The 16706-nt window shown below is 43.4% G+C and overlaps 1 protein-coding gene across 1 annotated transcript; it reads left to right on the top strand.

The window, feature by feature from the left end:
- Positions 1–684: 684 nt before the first annotated feature.
- Positions 685–9497, top strand: LOC129342388 (interleukin-36 receptor antagonist protein-like). Its single transcript, XM_054998117.1, has 4 exons — positions 685–811; positions 4405–4527; positions 7516–7643; positions 8719–9497. The coding sequence occupies exons 1-4, from the start codon at positions 727–729 to the stop codon at positions 8932–8934; spliced, it is 552 nt and encodes a 183-aa protein (XP_054854092.1). The 5' UTR covers positions 685–726; the 3' UTR covers positions 8935–9497.
- Positions 9498–16706: the final 7209 nt, after the last annotated feature.

The following is a 16706-nucleotide window of genomic DNA, read 5'->3' on the forward strand; positions in this document are numbered from 1 at the left end:
CCAATACCTTTGTCTTCCCAAAGTCTTTTAGAGATTGTAAGGGCTTGGAGGGTCCATTTCCATTGAACATCAGTTAATGAAGATGATGGTGTGCCAGCAAACAAAAGTATGTATGTGAGAGGGTTGAACTTGGCCAGAGGGACTGGGAGCAAGCTGAGACCTAGCAGTGTTGCCAGTACCTCAAGAGCTTCCCTGAGTCCCTTGGGCAGAGGAACAGCCCTACACTCCAAGCATCGTAGCCTGGCCTGTTATTGCTTGGCACTTGTGCTGGGGGTGGCCTGCTCCGGTGCTAGTCTATCTGCTTGCTCATGAGGAAAAGACTAACAAATTGTCAGCCTTGGATGCTGTCAAACATACAACAATTTTGTAGCTTGGCTGGAAATACACATTAGAGACGAGGGAACCCCTGCCTGTGTAGCCCATCTGTACATATGCAGCTCTCCAAAACATCAAATAACATCAGCTCGAGGAAGGCTGAAATCCCTTCTCTCTTCATGCCATGGTTCCAAATCAGGGTCTGGGGCAGTTGGAAAACAAGTTCTCTCCCTCCTGATGTTTGACTGCTGGAGTGAAAATCAGGTCAGGGAAAACCCATCCCTGTCCGGTCGTTCTACAAATTGTAATGTGTTGTTTGGGCCTAAGATGACATCCTTTTTTAACAGCTGCAACCACAAAAGAGGCAAACAAAACAGAACACTTACCTAATCCTAGAGAAGAATCCAGAAAATGGAAGAGGCTGCAAGAATGAAGCACAGGAAGACTGTGAACCAGGAAATGGCAGATTTATTCCAACACTTTGGAGAACGTAAAGGTAAGAAATGGTTCATTTTTCTAGTAATTAACCTGGAAAAGTTCACAAGACCTTTTTAATACTGACCCTGTCCAAAGTTTTGACTTTGTATCCATTATCCCTACAAAGGACAAGTATGCCAAGTAAATCCTTTTGGCTACTGCGTAAGTTGCCAGTTGAACAGAAAACCATGAGGTTGAGACATACAAAGAAAAGTCTTAAAAATGAAGGATTTAAGTCCAGTTGCACCTTAAAGACCAACAAAATGATTTGGGCGTAAGCTTTCAAGAGTCATGAAATAGAAGGGAAGGGAAGGGAAGAAGGGAATTTTGATTCTCGAAAGCTGTTCTACTGCAGACCAAAATGGCTACCTACCTAAAACTACCTTAAAACTGAGAATCAGAGAAGTCTGGCTCAATGGGGAGGTTATTGTATGCTTGATATCTATGGTTTCAGGCATTGTCTGCCACTGTCATTTCCTGAGGCTTCTTTGCTCAGTGTGTTTTTCCTGCTCTTCTGTCTGATGATGCAAAGAGCTAATCTCAACGTTTTAGTTAAAACTGGTGGCTGTTCAATAGCAAAAGCAAGAGGCAAATCTGGGAGTCAGTCAGTTACAAGGACTGTGGACACCTTTCCGGTGGAGAAACAGATATGGGTATAGGCCACTGTGGACAGGAAATGACTCCTCCCCTTCAAGAACTTCAGCCCTAGTTTATGATGACTCCTCCCTGTAAAGAACCTCAGCCCCAACCTCAGAACCATAGCCCCAGCCTATGGCCATGGACTCTGCTGAGCACCTATGGGGCTGGGATATTTACCTTCTTACAGCCTTAAATAATATCCAGTCCATGTCATGGCTCAGAGCGGAATTTTGTGTTACTTCACATGCGTGAACCTTCCTTAGGAGGACAAGATGGATTGAGCTCCACTAGTGAGTGCAGATGACCTCTTACCACACACAGACCTTGTCAGTTATTTGAGGTCCTAGGCTAAAAGTCATCTCCGCCCAGCAGCTTTTCCTATGAGCTCTGGCTGACCGCTTGACTCCATCTCCGCTGCCCCACTGGTTTATGCAGCATTAATCAGGACAGGAGTATTTTATTCTCTCCACAAGCCAGAAGCATGATGCCAGCCCGTTTACTGGCTGCCAATGTCATTCTCAGTTTTCAGCAACCCTCTTCTAGTGGGGGTGCCACTGCCAGACTGGGCAGCACCTGGTCACAGTTCCAAAGACAATCCAGGGGTGTCCCCTCAGTGAGGCCTGGATCTCCTAAAGAGTTCCCTTGTGACCTGGAGTCTAGAACACCTTTGCTTTTCTGCCTTCTCTTTGAGGGTTGGTGTCTTTGGTGACAGAGAATAAGTGGTCTTGGGCTACTGGCAGGAAGGGAGCTCTTTGGAGGGTTGATGTTGCATATTTGGGTGTTCTGGCTGCTGGTACCAGAACCCTGCTCTGAAGCAGTGCTGCTTCCCTGGAGCCAGTCATTTGCATGTCCCCAGCAAAGGCACTGTGGTTTCCTGTGCAAGCCCTCTGACATCACATTGCTAGCCTGGGATGTGAGTGACAGCACCCACCCTTGAATCAAGGCTGCCAGCAGAGATGAGCTGAGATGGCTACTTTTTAAAAAAATTCTTTTTACATTTCAGATGCTCTTGCAGGTAGTTTTGCTGTGCCCTATTTTCATTCTTCTCACTGATGTTTCTTTCGTGACATTATAAACTTTGTACATGCCCATACAATATTTATGCAGTTTATTTGTATGTATCATTTTATGCAGTATCTACATAGGCAAAGATGCAAACTTAGAAAATGGACACTTTTTCAGGAGAACATTCCACACAAGGAAATAAGCTGTGAAAAAGGAAACTCAAGAGAGAGAAACAAAATTGAAATAGGGATACTCAAACGAAACCAGCAGTCTTGCAACATTTGGTCTTCTCTCTAGTTGTTAGTTAGGTGGAGCAATGGTTGTAAAAGCGGTGACACGCAAATTACTCTTAATTACTACATGGATCATGACCTAGATGTAGTATGTACCTCTCTTTGGCAGTAAGTGCCCACATTCTTCATTATTATATGTTAACAATAGTGCTGTTCAGGCATATGTTATGTATGTGCATGTTTGCATATGCTAACTCTGTTCCTGGCTATCTGCATGTATAGCTGAATATCTGCATTGAGCCCCTACACAAGCCCTGTTCAGACATTGTTTTGGTGTTCCAACCATGCTACTTGCAGTTCTTCAGATGCAGTCAGTAGCCATTTTGCATGAATGGGCGCAGCAAGAGTTGCATGCATGGGAAGCTTTGGTATACATGAACACGGTCCTTCAAAACTCTGGAGTTCTATTTGCATCTACTCAAGCTGGAAAATACGACTTTTGCCCCTGTTCATACAATATGAGCATTTAGGGTTGCCAGGTTCCTCTCGCCTCTCGCCAGGAGGGTTGAGACCTGGCACTTACTTTTCTCTGGCCTGGTCTAAATCTGTGCGCACTCTGACAGCAGTGTGATGACATCACTTCCGTAACCACACAGTGTGTGCAGTGGCATCACTTCCATAAGTGATGTTGTCGCGCTGGCCACGGGACCGCTCCTGCGCTCCGCACGGCTCCAATTCAGCTAGTTTGGGGCCCAAATCGGTCCTAAACAGAGCACGGGGACACTCCCGCAGCCAGTGTGACATCACTTATGGAAGTGACATCACTACACCAGGTGGAAGCGTGTGCCATGTGTGTGCTCCTGAGGTGCCTGCTGGTGGTGGGCAAGCTCCAGGAGTTTGCTCCCTTCTGCCAATCGCTGGGTGAAGATCACAGACAGGGCGTGCTCCTGTTATGTATGTTTGCATCACCAAAATCTTTTAGCTCTTACTTCTTACTGTTTTTACAACTTGAATCATAAACAGCAAACTCTCATCCCACAGGAGGAAAACCTAAAAATTAATTATCATGTAACTGAACAACAGCTGCCAAAAATTTCACCAAACACAGAGTAGTTTGTTTATCTTTGTCTCTGAGTAGCCAAGATGATTTCGCTTCTGGAGAAAGAGAATTCTGATTAAATAATGGAGAGATCAATTCAGCTCTTAATTCTGAAAATTTAGGACAATCAGGGCTGCTTCACAGGCTCCAACATAGCAAAAAGCACTGAAAATGTACTCATGTAGAGGTTTGCTGCAGATGCTTGGCTGTACATGATCATGTCTGGAGGCAAAGTATATGGCTTGGGACAAGCATACCTGAAGGGCCACCTAATACCTTATGAACCTACCTGAATGCTACAGTCATCTTCCAAGGACCTGCTTCAGTTGCCCCCACCTTCTCAGATTAGCTGAGTGGTAACTCGGGTGAGGGCCTTCCCAGTCATGGACCAAGACTCTGGAACTTTCTCCCCAAAGAGACTTGTTTGTCCCCTTCTATTGCCATCTTCCGCTTGTGCATGAAGACTTCTTTGTTTTGTTTGGCATCCCCTCCGTGGTCTTGCCTTCCCACTCTGTGATTTAATTGCTGTTTTTATCTTTTTGTATGTGTATTTTAGCTTGGTTTTACTTGTTTTGCATGCGTGTAAACGTTTGTGTGGTTGTATATCTGTGTGTATATATTTCCCCCCCCCCCCAGAGCCTTCTATTGTGAGCCTAAGTGAACCCTGGATCTACAAAATTTGGGATACCAACCAGAAATTCATCTTCCTGAAGGACAGCACGTTAGTAGCAGGTCCACAACAAAATTCCAATTCAGAAGGTAAAATCCAAAGTTCCACTGGCATTTCTCAGTTCCTGACCTCTGTGCTCACTAAAGTTACAAGTTTAACTCATCTCCAAATTCTGGATCTGGGTAATCAAGATATCCCAGGAGCTTGCCTTGGAAATGGCGAGCTTTTCCTTGCTTCTGCAACTAATCCTTAGCTCTGAAGGAGACCTCCTGAAGGCCCCATTCTTTCCCCTACCTTCTGTTTCTTAACTACCCACCCCCACCTTGCCAACTTGCTTTGCTGACCCTAACTACTCCTGAAGCACCTTCCGCTAGTTGCTTGAGCAACAGGTTAACTCTGCATTCCTGCTGTTGTTCTCAGCTGCTACCCTTCCTCCCTGCTTGCATCAGAACCTAGCAGTTCCACTGCCTGTCCACACTTCTGAGGGCCTAACTGCACAACATATGTACATCTGTATTTAAGTATTTTTACCCTGTTTTTGTCCCCAGTGGGAACCCAAAGCAACTTACAAACAATGCAACTACAATTAAAACACACAGGAAGAGCTCCTGGGCTGTCCTGGATCTCTTGGCTAGGGGCAGATGGGCCAACAAGTCTGCTGGGAAGAGAACGGAAAGGCTGATGGCCTCGGGGACTGCATCCCCCCCCCAGGGCCATCCCCTCTGCCTCAGCCACCCTAGCCAAATAGAGTGGCAGGCACAAGCCAGAGGCCAAGGGCAGGAATCGGGAAGGATTGCTGCAGTGAAGGATGCACCTTCTGAGCCCAGCCTGGCCTTACCACCGCAAGGGAAGGGATGGGCTCACCTTACATGGCCCAGCGTGGCCGAGCACCTCCTACTTGGATTTGATGAGGCAGGTGAACCATTCTTTCTTTGGAGTGGGGGGAGGAGGGGCTGGGGGCTGGGAAGTTTTCCGTGGCTGTTCACCCTGCTGTCAATCTTCCCCTGCTACTGGGCCATCTTACTTAGGGCCATGGGCTGCGCCATTGCCCAAAAGCCAAGGTCCAAGATCCCTTTGGCTCTTATCCTTGATTTCACCTCAGAAACTTTCCTCTGGCGACACCTAGGCTTGAACACCTGATCTGTAGCAGGAAGGGAAACAGAAGATTAGCCCAGATCTTTTTCAGCTGGCAGGCATGCTCCCACGATTTCCCTCTCCTGCTACATTGTTCATGGGTCTCTTCAGGGCTTTTTTTTCTGGGGAAAGATGTGGTAGAACTCAGTGGGTTGCCGTCGGAGAAAATGGTCACATGGTTGGTGGCCCCGCCCCCTGATCTCCAGACAGAGGGGAGTTTAGATTGCCCTCCGCACCGCTCCAGCAGCGCAGAGGGCAATCTCAACTCCCCTCTGTCTGGAGATCAGGGGGCGGGGCCACCAACCATGTGACCATTTTCAAGATGTTCCGGAACTCCATTCTACCACATTCCAGCTGAAAAAAAGCCCTGGGTCTGTTCTGGGTCCTGTTGGCCAGACATGCACTGGAGGTTCTATGCTGAAACTCCCCAGGCCCATGGGGCACACTTTGGATGAGGATTAGGGTTGCCAATCTCCCGGTAAGAATTCAGAAACTACAAATAAATTCTGGTGTACAAGAACTACAAGGTTCCACAATCTCTTAAGAAACTTTTTGTATATTTTTGAGTATTTTTAAAGTGCAAAGTGCTGATATTGTGCATACAATAAACAATACAAATAAACAGTCAATGTGCAAACCAATCCAACTGGTAAAGTTCAACTATATACATATAAGTCCAACTGGTAAAGTTCAACAATCCATGAGCAATCCATGCCGGCATTGTTCCGTCTGTATTGATCAACTGAGACATGAGCTTGTGAAAACTTTGTGACCATCCAGTAGATATTATTGCCTGTGAGGAAGTTGTTATTACGAAACGGGTATTGGAAATTTGCTAGCTGAAATCCGTAGGCTGAAGAAATGCTCAGCTACAGCACCATCACTGGATCTTTGGATTTGGAGGTCACTACCTTGGCATTTGTGCAATATACTGGGAATTTCATCCTTATGTGTTGACTGCATTGCTCATGGATTGTTGAACTTTACCAGTTGGACTTATATGTAAAAACAAGCATCTGTGATAATATCTTCTTAATAGAAAAATTGCCCAGTAATCTTACAGAAACCTTTGGAAGAGCATGATGTTGGTGAATGGATTAATAGAATTTAACAAAAAAATTAAACGTTGCATGAATATAAAGCCTCATGCTACATAATTGAAAACTAATCCTTATTTCATTATGATAACCTTTGGATTATAATGTATCTTACATAGAAAACTGTCTTTAGATTGATTGTTCCTTAAAAAAAATTTATTAAAAAAAATCTGATATAAATTTTAAAAATCCAATTTAAATAAAAGAACCCGATTTTAATTTTTTTTAAAAAATCATAGATTTTTATTCACCGGGGTGGGGGGAATGGGGTGAGGGAAGGCAGGAGCCCCTTCCTACTGCATCACAATTCCAAGTGGATTCAGGCTCCTCCCTGGACATTTAAACCACTGTACCCCACAGCTGCTGTGGGTTTGTGAGGTTTGCGAGTTGGGTTGGATGACTTTAAAAAAAAAATCTTTTGTAGTTTGATCAAGAGGGGAAGAGAGACTAGCAAACATAAATACAGCTTCACCCTTCTAAATCCACTAAAGTCAATGCGCTTAGAAGGGTGTAGCATTAGGCTTGCACGATAGAACAGACAGGTAGTTCTAAACTTAGCCAAAATGTTGGGTTCAAAGCCATGGTGAGCACAAACTGAAGTTTGCCATGATGTCTACAATGACTTGGTACTGCTAGTCAGTTGTGCAAACGACTGGAGCAGTGTAATAGAACCAGAAATGGGAAAATTAGCTCTTGTGGAGGTACTTCACGTGACCATAATCACAAACATAGACATGCATTTACTTTTATATAAATATAGACTTGTTTACTTAGACTCCTGAGTCTGAGGAAGGTCTTTGCTCTTTGTCAGATGACTGACTGTGTTTTTTGCCTATTTTTTTCCAGTGCAGTTAATTGCTGTGACTCCAAATCAAGCCCTAGATTCAAGTAAGCGACCGCTCTTTATGGGCACTAAAGATAAGAAATACCTTCTGTCTGTGAAGGCAGGTGGTCAACCTCAGCTACAGCTAGTGGTGAGTTTCATTTTTGCTTCCAAATACTTTTTAATTCCCTAAGTAAACGCTTATGCTTCCCTGACCCAGAATCGCTAAGCAGAAGCAAGCAATGGCAAACTGCCTCTGCATGTCTCTAGAAAACCCTATGGAGCTGCCATAAGTTGGCTGCTACTTGATGGCAGACAAAGGTAAATGCTTGTTCACTTTTCATCTCATATACTTAGGGATTGTGTGTATTTTTATATTGACTTTTATATTATGTGCCAAAGTGACTCTCACTCTTCTCGAGAGGAGAAGTCTTTCAGTCCAGTTACATATTTTAATTTATAAAGTTTAAGGAAAGTCATATTGATTGCCATCTAGAGGCCAACATGCAAATACTTTGAGAGGTGGATAGAACTGCTGTAGCACAGTGGTTAAGTTGTTCAGCTGCAAATCAGCACTCTACTGGTTCAAATCCCTCGACTGCCATGAGCGCAGTAGGTGGCCTTGGGTAAGCTACTCCTCTCAGCCCCAGATGCATTGTGGGGATAATAATAACACTAACTTGTTCACCCTTCTGGGTAAGGCTTTAAACTGTCTAGAAGAGTGGTATATAAGTGCAGTTATTATTACTATTATGTTCCCGAGTATAAGGACTCCTCCACACACCTCCCCTCAGCATCCTCCCACTCTGGCCTCCAGGCCGCTGCGAAGTGCCCACTTGCTGTCGGGTGGGGGCCCACCAAATGGACAGCCTAAGCACTCCTCTCCATGCTTCCCCTGCTCTGGCCTACAGCCTGCCACGAAGCACCCGCTTGCTGCTGGGAGGAGTACTCAGGTTGTCAATTTACCAGTCCCCTTGCCAGCAGCAAGCAGGTGCTTCGAGGCAGGCTGTAGGCCAGAGTAGTCAGCAACATGTCTGTGCTGACTAAAAAGTCAGCACAGACACAGTACAGACTAAAAAGTGGGTTGTCGCCAATACGGCTTGCTTTTTATATAGTAGGATGAATGGGCAATAGTCAGAAAACCCTCCCCCATACACTTTCCTTGCGATGACGATATCCTTTTGATATAACAGCACGTGTCTAATTGAGCATTTATGTTTTCTCAGGCAGGAGACATTATGGAACTTTATAATAAAAAGGAGGAATCCATGGCGTTCACTTTCTTCAACCAGACCAAAGGCAGTGAAGTCACTTGCTGTTTTGAATCAGCGGCTTCCCCCGGTTGGTTCCTCAGCACAGCTTCTGAGTCAAACAAGCCTGTTGCTTTGAGTCAGGGAGGAGGTTCTGATATCACTCTTTTTTATATTGAAAGAAAAGAGTAAATCAGAATAGCTCAGAGGTATTGCTTTCAAGGGGAAGAGAAAGCTGTTAATGCCCATCAGTGGGTTTTTTTCTGAATTAAGCGTGTAGACCTTTGCAGTTTTAGTTTTAAAAATCTGGGAGCTGGTAGTGGTGAGGAAGCTGGATTTCTGGTAAGATGTGAGTGGAGATGTAGACGGTGGTCTGATTTAGCCAAGTCCATTGTCAGTCTGAATGCGGTAAAGAACCAAACCAAAACTATTGCCCGCATAACCAAGCAAGAACAGTAAGTAACTTGCTCTGTAGTCTGATACCGGAGATGCATTTTGGGCCAAGATAAGGCAAGGATCAGGGATGTACAACCCATCCACAATATTCCAAGAAAATGATGACATAATTTTTTAGCTTTACATCTGATTAATGGTGTTTTTGTAGAGGGTTCATTATCACTACTAAGAGAGTTGAGAATAATACCACCCCAGGGATCTTCAAACCTGGCCAGGAGAAGAGACTTCTGCAATAATCTGGAATGGATAATGTATTCAATGCATAAAAGTTTAATAAAGGAATACCAGTATTTAACTATATAGAACTGTGTTATTTGTGCTTTTTGCCAAGTTGGTCTATACCTCATAGATAAGGGAATCCTTCTGCTACAGCATGGAGGACCCCATAGATTCAGGGTCAGATTGGCCATTAAGGGCCAAGGGAAGAGTCCTGGTGGGCTGATAGCCTGGGGGGCCAAGGTGTCCTGGGGACAGAGCTCTTTTCCAGGGCCAATGCACCCCTGCACAGATCACTAAGGCTCTTGGTTCTGATCATATTTTCTCCTGTGCAACAAACTTTTGCACACCTACTAGAACAAATCAGTTCACAGAAAACCGTTGGCAGCGTACACCATGGCCTGTACTGTCTCCAGGTACAGATCTCAAAAAGATTCCCAGTTTTATATAAACCTGGGATGGATGAGCTTACTCAATATAACCAACAGGAAAATGCCCCCCTAAGGGGCTGCTAGGCTGCACAAGATGGACTCAGTGGGATAGTCTGCTTCTACTTCTTCCTGGTTTGGGCAACCTGTGAACACTCCATTTGGGAACACAACGGAGATGCACCCATTTTCTGTTTCAGGCATGTGGTTCTTCATTTTCTCCTTTGCTGTTTGCAGGCATAATAGCCCAATGTCAAATATGCTTATTTTATGACATTGCAGCCTTCAACATGAGCTTACTTGGGAATGTGACATTTAAATCCTTCCAGTCTCACAGTCAAATACAGAACCATTTCCTTAATGGCATTACCAAAAACACACCCCTCCCTTTCCCTCCTGGTTCACTCTTTCTTTTTTTCAAACTCATCTCAGTAAGGTAGGGAACCAGTGCCTTAACTACGTGCCAGGAACTTTCCTGTTGTCTGCTGAATATTTTATACAACAATGAAGCCAGTGCTGTTAATTGTGGAACTTCTCTATTGCAAATCTCTGCTATCAATTGTGCCTTTTGGGCCAGCAAACTTTGCCTTGTGGTAACCAGGATGGGTGAGAATTTTTTTTAGTATATAAGAGGATTCTTTCCTCTTTTTTTTTTTTTTTGGTTTTCAAAATTTTTTATTGGATGGGTTAACAAACATAAACATGATAATCATTATCATTTTCCACCCCATTACATTTTCCCCATCCTTTCCCCCCTCCCTTAACTAGTGACTCCCAACAGTTTTCCATACCCAACTTAACCTAAAGAATATATACTATAAATTCTTAAAATCTATAATAATATGAATAATATATATCTATATAATACATACTAATCTAGTCTATTTAATTGTATTAACTATATCAATATAATACTTATCTAACTTTTCCCCCATTTTTTTATTTTTTTAAAAAACCAAACAAACAAACAAACAAAAACAGTGTACAGAAGTAAAATAGAACAACAACAAAGTCTTAGTGAACTATATACAATTATATGCATAGATGTGAAATTTGTGAAATGCTTTAGTTTTTATACAGGAATAAGGAAATTAGATAATAGACGTCATGCCAATATAGTTAAAACAAAGACAACTAGCATTTTTTTTTCAATTATTTGATAGTCGTTGAGGATTCTTTCCTCTGACGATAATGGGAGATAGGCTAACACTATCTACTGAGTATTGGTAAAGAACTGTAATTTGGTCGTGAGCCAGAGTGCATGGCAGTGGGTACTAGCACACCTTGTCACACCTTGGGAAAAAACCCACCTACATTTGCAATGAGTGGGAATGCTTTGACTAAACTATGTCACCTGCTGTGACCAGCTGATCAAGGAATCATGTGCACCATGGAATGATCTCACAGAAAGCTGCTGTAGCACAGTGATTGAGAGCCAAGCTACAAGTGATGCCTGACACAGGTTGGACACTTGTCAGCTTCCCTCAAGTTTTGATGGGAAATGTTGGCATCCTGGGCCGTTTCCAGACGGCCCCCCGCCTCGCGAAACGTCGCGCGTCGTCGCGCGTCGTTGCGCAGAAAACGCGAAATATCGCGTTTTCTCGCACGAGTTTTGCGCGACGTCGCGCAAAACTCGCGCGAGAAAACGCGATATTTCGCGTTTTCTGCGCAACGACGCGCGACGACGCGCGACTTTTCGCGAGGCGGGGGGCCGTCTGGAAACGGCCCTGGTCTTCCAGCTTGGCTCTCCATTACAGCTGCAAGACCAGGATGCCTACATTTCCCATCAAAACTTGAGGGAAGCTGACAAGTGTCCAACCAGTGTCAGGCGTCACTTGTAGCTTGGCTCTAAGTGGCTGAGCTGTGAGTCAACACTCTACTTCAACTCTGTCATCAGCTCAGCAGGTGGCCTTGGGTAAGCCACTCCTCTCAGCCCCAGCTCCCCAGCTATATTGTGGGGATAATAATAACACACTGACTTTGTTCACTGCTCTGAGTTGGGCACTAATGTGTCCAGAATAGTAGTATATAAGATTATTATTATTATTATTATTATTATTATTATTATTATTATTATTATTATTATTATATCACTTGTTGCTAGCAAGCCCTACAATAGTTGTCTGGTACATCAGAGGCACAGGAACAGTTCGTTCTCTCAGAAAGAAATGTTTCCTTTCCTGTTACTAAATTTTAAGTACTTTTTAAAAGACTTCATATGTTGATGAATGTTGATGCAATCATATGGACTAGGATCTTAATTCCCTACACATTAATGAAATCTCTCCTTTGGTTAAATTCAGTCCAGAAAGTGAGAGAGGGCATTACAGTAACAAAGCTCTCCATTTTGCTGCAACTTTTGTGCTATTCAGGAATGAAGCATACAGGGTTCACAAAAAGGTTAAGTCATAAGGTGTGTCCCAGTCAATGAAAACAAACTAATCTTTCCTATGCAACTAGGCAAGTCAGTTGCACATCAAACACATAAACTTCAAAGCACACAGTCTTCCTTGCAGAAATACGCAACTGAAGCGTGGATGTCTGAACTTTAATCAGGAGCTTCTGAAATAAACTGTGGCAAATGTTGCCCAAGTACAATATGAAAAGAATCCTACAGGATCAGACCGAGTTCAGCACGGTATTTCTAAGGGGGGCCAATCACGTGTCTCCCCAACCATAAATCAGAGGTATTGACTCCTATGGTCCCACTGGCAGCACTTCTATGTTGTAGGCAGACATTAGTCTAGGATTCCCTTAACTTGAGTTGCCAGAAACTGAACTCAGTACTTTTATGCATTGTACTTTTGTGCATTGTATCATTACTCAGTACTTTTGTGCATTGTATCATTGTTGCATGGTACGACCATGTTAGCTTCTGTATTTGTTTCCAATGAATGTTGCCTTTTCTTCACCCAACTTCTCACCACACTAATCTAAATCTAAATCTTCCCATCAAAGAACTGTCAATTTAGTCACTGTGCGTATCCATACAATTCCACCATTCCCTGCCTAAACCAGCAGAGTTATTAAAATATCACACTCTGGGAAATCAACTTCAGTAGAAACTTTTCCAAACCATTCTTCAATTCAAAGTATGCTAAGGAACATGGAATACTGGAATAGCCAAAAGTATACTTCAACCAACTGCTAATTTAATACCTTTGCCCTTTCTTCTTGATAAAACTGGAGTTTCCTACAGTTAAATACTCTAATTTTTGTAGAAGTCGAAAATGTCAAAGTAGCTCAAAATTGGATGCACGTACGTACCCTTAGCCTAACCCATCTCACAGAATTGTTGTGATGATGAAATGGAAAGGAGAAAACGTCGTAAATTGCTTTGGGTCTCCTGTGGGGAGAAAGTCAGGATATAAATGAAACAAAACAAAATTCTAACACTATATATTGTAGCCTCCTTATCAATCTTAGGTGGAGATGGTGAGTTCAAAACATGGCACAATTCTCCTTTACTGGAAGATTTACAAAGAAGCCATCTTGGAGACATTATCTATTATGTCTTTCCTATTTAGCAAATTCTAACAACTGATATTAGTAAACATTTAAAGTCAATGCTGGCTGCAACATAATTATAGTTAAGGCCTAATTCAGTCTTGTAACTGTAGATCCATCTAATCCCTTTCTTTGAGTTAGTTCAGAAAAATATTTGTTAAAAGCTGACAGAGATTGGTTGATGTCAAACCAAATAAACCCTGTCTGCAAAGGATACGAACCTGGATTTTGCTGTTCTCATATGCTGTCTCCTCCCTCCACTCGTGGGTGCAGCACAATCAAAGGCTTTCTGGGTTCAAAACCCCCAATTTGCCATGATGTCGTAATAGAGATGTAACCCTTGGTCCACTAGAGGGAGATAAACAGTTGGGTATTCTTTGTAAGAAAAAAGGCGCAATTTTCCCTGAGATTGGAGGGCCTGAAGTTGCAGGGAGAAGCACTCTCACCTCAGAAACACTCCTTTCTATGAACTATTAATATTTTAGTTATGAGAATTTCTTATACTAATTACTGCAAGGGATGATTGTATTTATATTAATTGCCTATTAGTTTGTAATTCGATTATTGTTAAGAGTATTTGAAATTGAAGTTATATGTATATTTTCCCCTGAGAGACTGGAGAACCTGAAGCTGCAGAGAGAAGCGCTGTCACCTCAGAAGCCGTTTTTCTATGGACATCCTATATTAATATTTTAGAAACTCCTGTAAAAACCAGAACACAACACAGAGCAGAACTACAAGTTGGTGAATTCCCAAGGGACTGACTAGACCAGTGATGGTGAACCTTTTTGAGCCTGAGTGCCCAAATTGCAACACAAAACCAACTTATTTATTTTAAAGTGCCAGCACTGCAATTTAACCTGAATACTGAGGTTTTAGTTAAGAAAAAACAACTCATACAGGTGTCCCAACTAATTAGCATCTCTCTCTCTCACTCACTCACTCAAAAGCCACGACTGAAAGTAAAGCAAGTTAAATCAAAGCAGCTTACTCTTCTTTAGAAAGCCAGCCCTAGCAGCCTGGCTGCTGCCTCCGCTTCCTGCTGCTGAAGAGACTGGCAGCAGGTAGGCAGCCTTGAGGAAAAGGAATCACGTGGGCAGGGCCAAAACCCATGTGATCTCTGCTCAGAGCTACTGGAACGCTGTTGCAGGTGTTCCCCTTCCAAATGAGCCCTGGACCTAGCGATCGGCGACTTGGCTCACGTGCCCACAGAGAGGGCTCTGCGTGCCAGCTGTGGCACACCTGCCGTAGGTTCACCATCGCTGCTATATGCAGGGTTTTTTTTTTAAGATGGAGGCTGCAATATACTAGTGCAGTGTTTCTCAACCTGTGGGGCGGGACCCAAAAGTGGGTCCTGAAGCCTCTGAAAGTGTGTCGCAGGCCAGCCATCCCTAATGGTAGCTCCTGCCCTACATGCCCTTTTCTTTCTCTCCTCTGCTTCCTTTCTAACTTACCACATTCTTGCCTTGCCCTTCTCTTTTGCAACAACAATGGGGTGGGGAGCTGTCTGGCAACTAGTAACTTTTGATAGTAGGTGGAAGAAGAGAAAAAGGCTGCAGAGTAGGAGGGAACTGTTCAGTGCATGGAAAAGCAAGAGGAGAGAGAAAGAGGTGTGTGTGAGCATAGGTTCTGTCTTGGCACTGCTTCTTCAGCTGCCCAACTTCTTTCCCTGCACTGCCTCACTACCCTTTACCTGCTCTGGGAGATGTACCACATCGAGCTCTTGGCCACCCACCTCTTTGACATCTGCCATCGTCTGCATCTTCTCAGTCCAGCTCCACCACCACCCCAGGGCCTTCTCAGTCTCTTGGGCCAGCCCTGGATGGTTCACTATACGAAGTAAAGTTGAATTTGTGGGTCACCATATCAAAAAGGCTGGGAACCACCATGTTAAGTGCATTTAGGCCCACTGTAATCAGTGGGTTTCTGCAGGCTTAACACTGTGTTGGATTGTAGATCTTAACTACTACCTCAGTAGTTCTCAAACTTCAGGTTAGGACCCCAAAGTGAGTTGTGACTCTTTTGCTGATCAGTTGTAAGGGAAGAGGTAGAACAGAGCGAGCTGGGAAAGGAGGTCTGGGGAGACCCAATGGCAAACCTGGATTTGCTTCTGCAGAATGTGCAAAAATATCTTATTGCTCAATGGTGCTATATACTTTTTAAAAGGTAAAAAAAAAACCTTGTGCATTAACTTGTGTAAGAGTTGAGTTTTTTATGTCAGGGAAGTGGTAAGGAGTGTGGTTCTACTTTGTAAGTAGGTCCTGAAAAGTTGACTTAAGTTTAGAAGTAGGTTCCGCTTCAAAAAGTCTGAGAAATTTTGCACTAGACATGGCTAACATTTTGAATGGATGATTCATTAAACTAATTTGTATGGCGCTTTCCATATTCAAAGTGGTTCACGTAAATTATGGGTTGGACCCAGCCAGTTTCTCTGCTGGGAAAAAGGGAAGGGGAAGTCTTCTTTGACCAATCAAAAAAGCTATGGTGACAATCATGGGACCTTATACATACAAAAGCTATGTAGGATGGTATCTGTAGTATGGAGGGGAAGTGGATTAGATTGAGTGGGAAAGCTGGCTGGGTCCAACCTTGTCATTGCTTAGCCATATCAGCTAGATCCATTGTGGGGAATAAGTGGAAGGACCCTCACCTTTAATGGATCTGTGGTTCCAGGTGCTCAATCCTCTCTAGAAAGCCTCCCTTTGGTACTGATTTTCTTTAATCTTAGGATGTACCAATTGATGATGCCTGAAGAGACTAAAAGATAAAGAGCTGTGAATGCTGGAGGGGAGAGGCAGAGGATATCAGACCAGGGCCAGAACAAGAGAAGTAAATTAATTGTTTCCTCATATTCACAATCCCAGTTACCCTCTTGGGGCTTCTGTCTGCCTCATTCGCGATATATATAGACATCCTATAGGAGCACATATGTTTTCCGTTGCAGAGCAACCCTGTGGAAGGGGAGGAAAGTGCTAAATTAGTAAAACTGGTGCAAGGAGTGGAAAAGGTTAACCTCTTCTCCTGCACTGTGACCCCAATCCAAACAGTCCTTCTCTCTATTTACCTTTCAAAAACAGCTACATCCTGCTAATGCTGGGCTGCAGATAAATAGTTGTAGTTGTTCACTGTTGAAGGAAAAAACTCTCTTGATGTGCTCAAGGGGAAGGCAAACCAGTCTAGTTTTACTTCCCATGCTCCAGGGCTGTTGCCTTATGGAAATTATCCCTTATGGAAATTTTCTGTGCTCGGAAATCTACACCCAAGACAACTGCTTCCCATTTCCTGACTGTTGCAATATCATTTGGAGATGAATACTCATAAACTGGTTGCTCTAATTATAAAAACTTAAAATACTTT

Source organism: Eublepharis macularius, chromosome 14 (genome assembly GCF_028583425.1).
Source record: "Eublepharis macularius isolate TG4126 chromosome 14, MPM_Emac_v1.0, whole genome shotgun sequence".
NCBI classification, from domain to species: domain Eukaryota; kingdom Metazoa; phylum Chordata; class Lepidosauria; order Squamata; family Eublepharidae; genus Eublepharis; species Eublepharis macularius.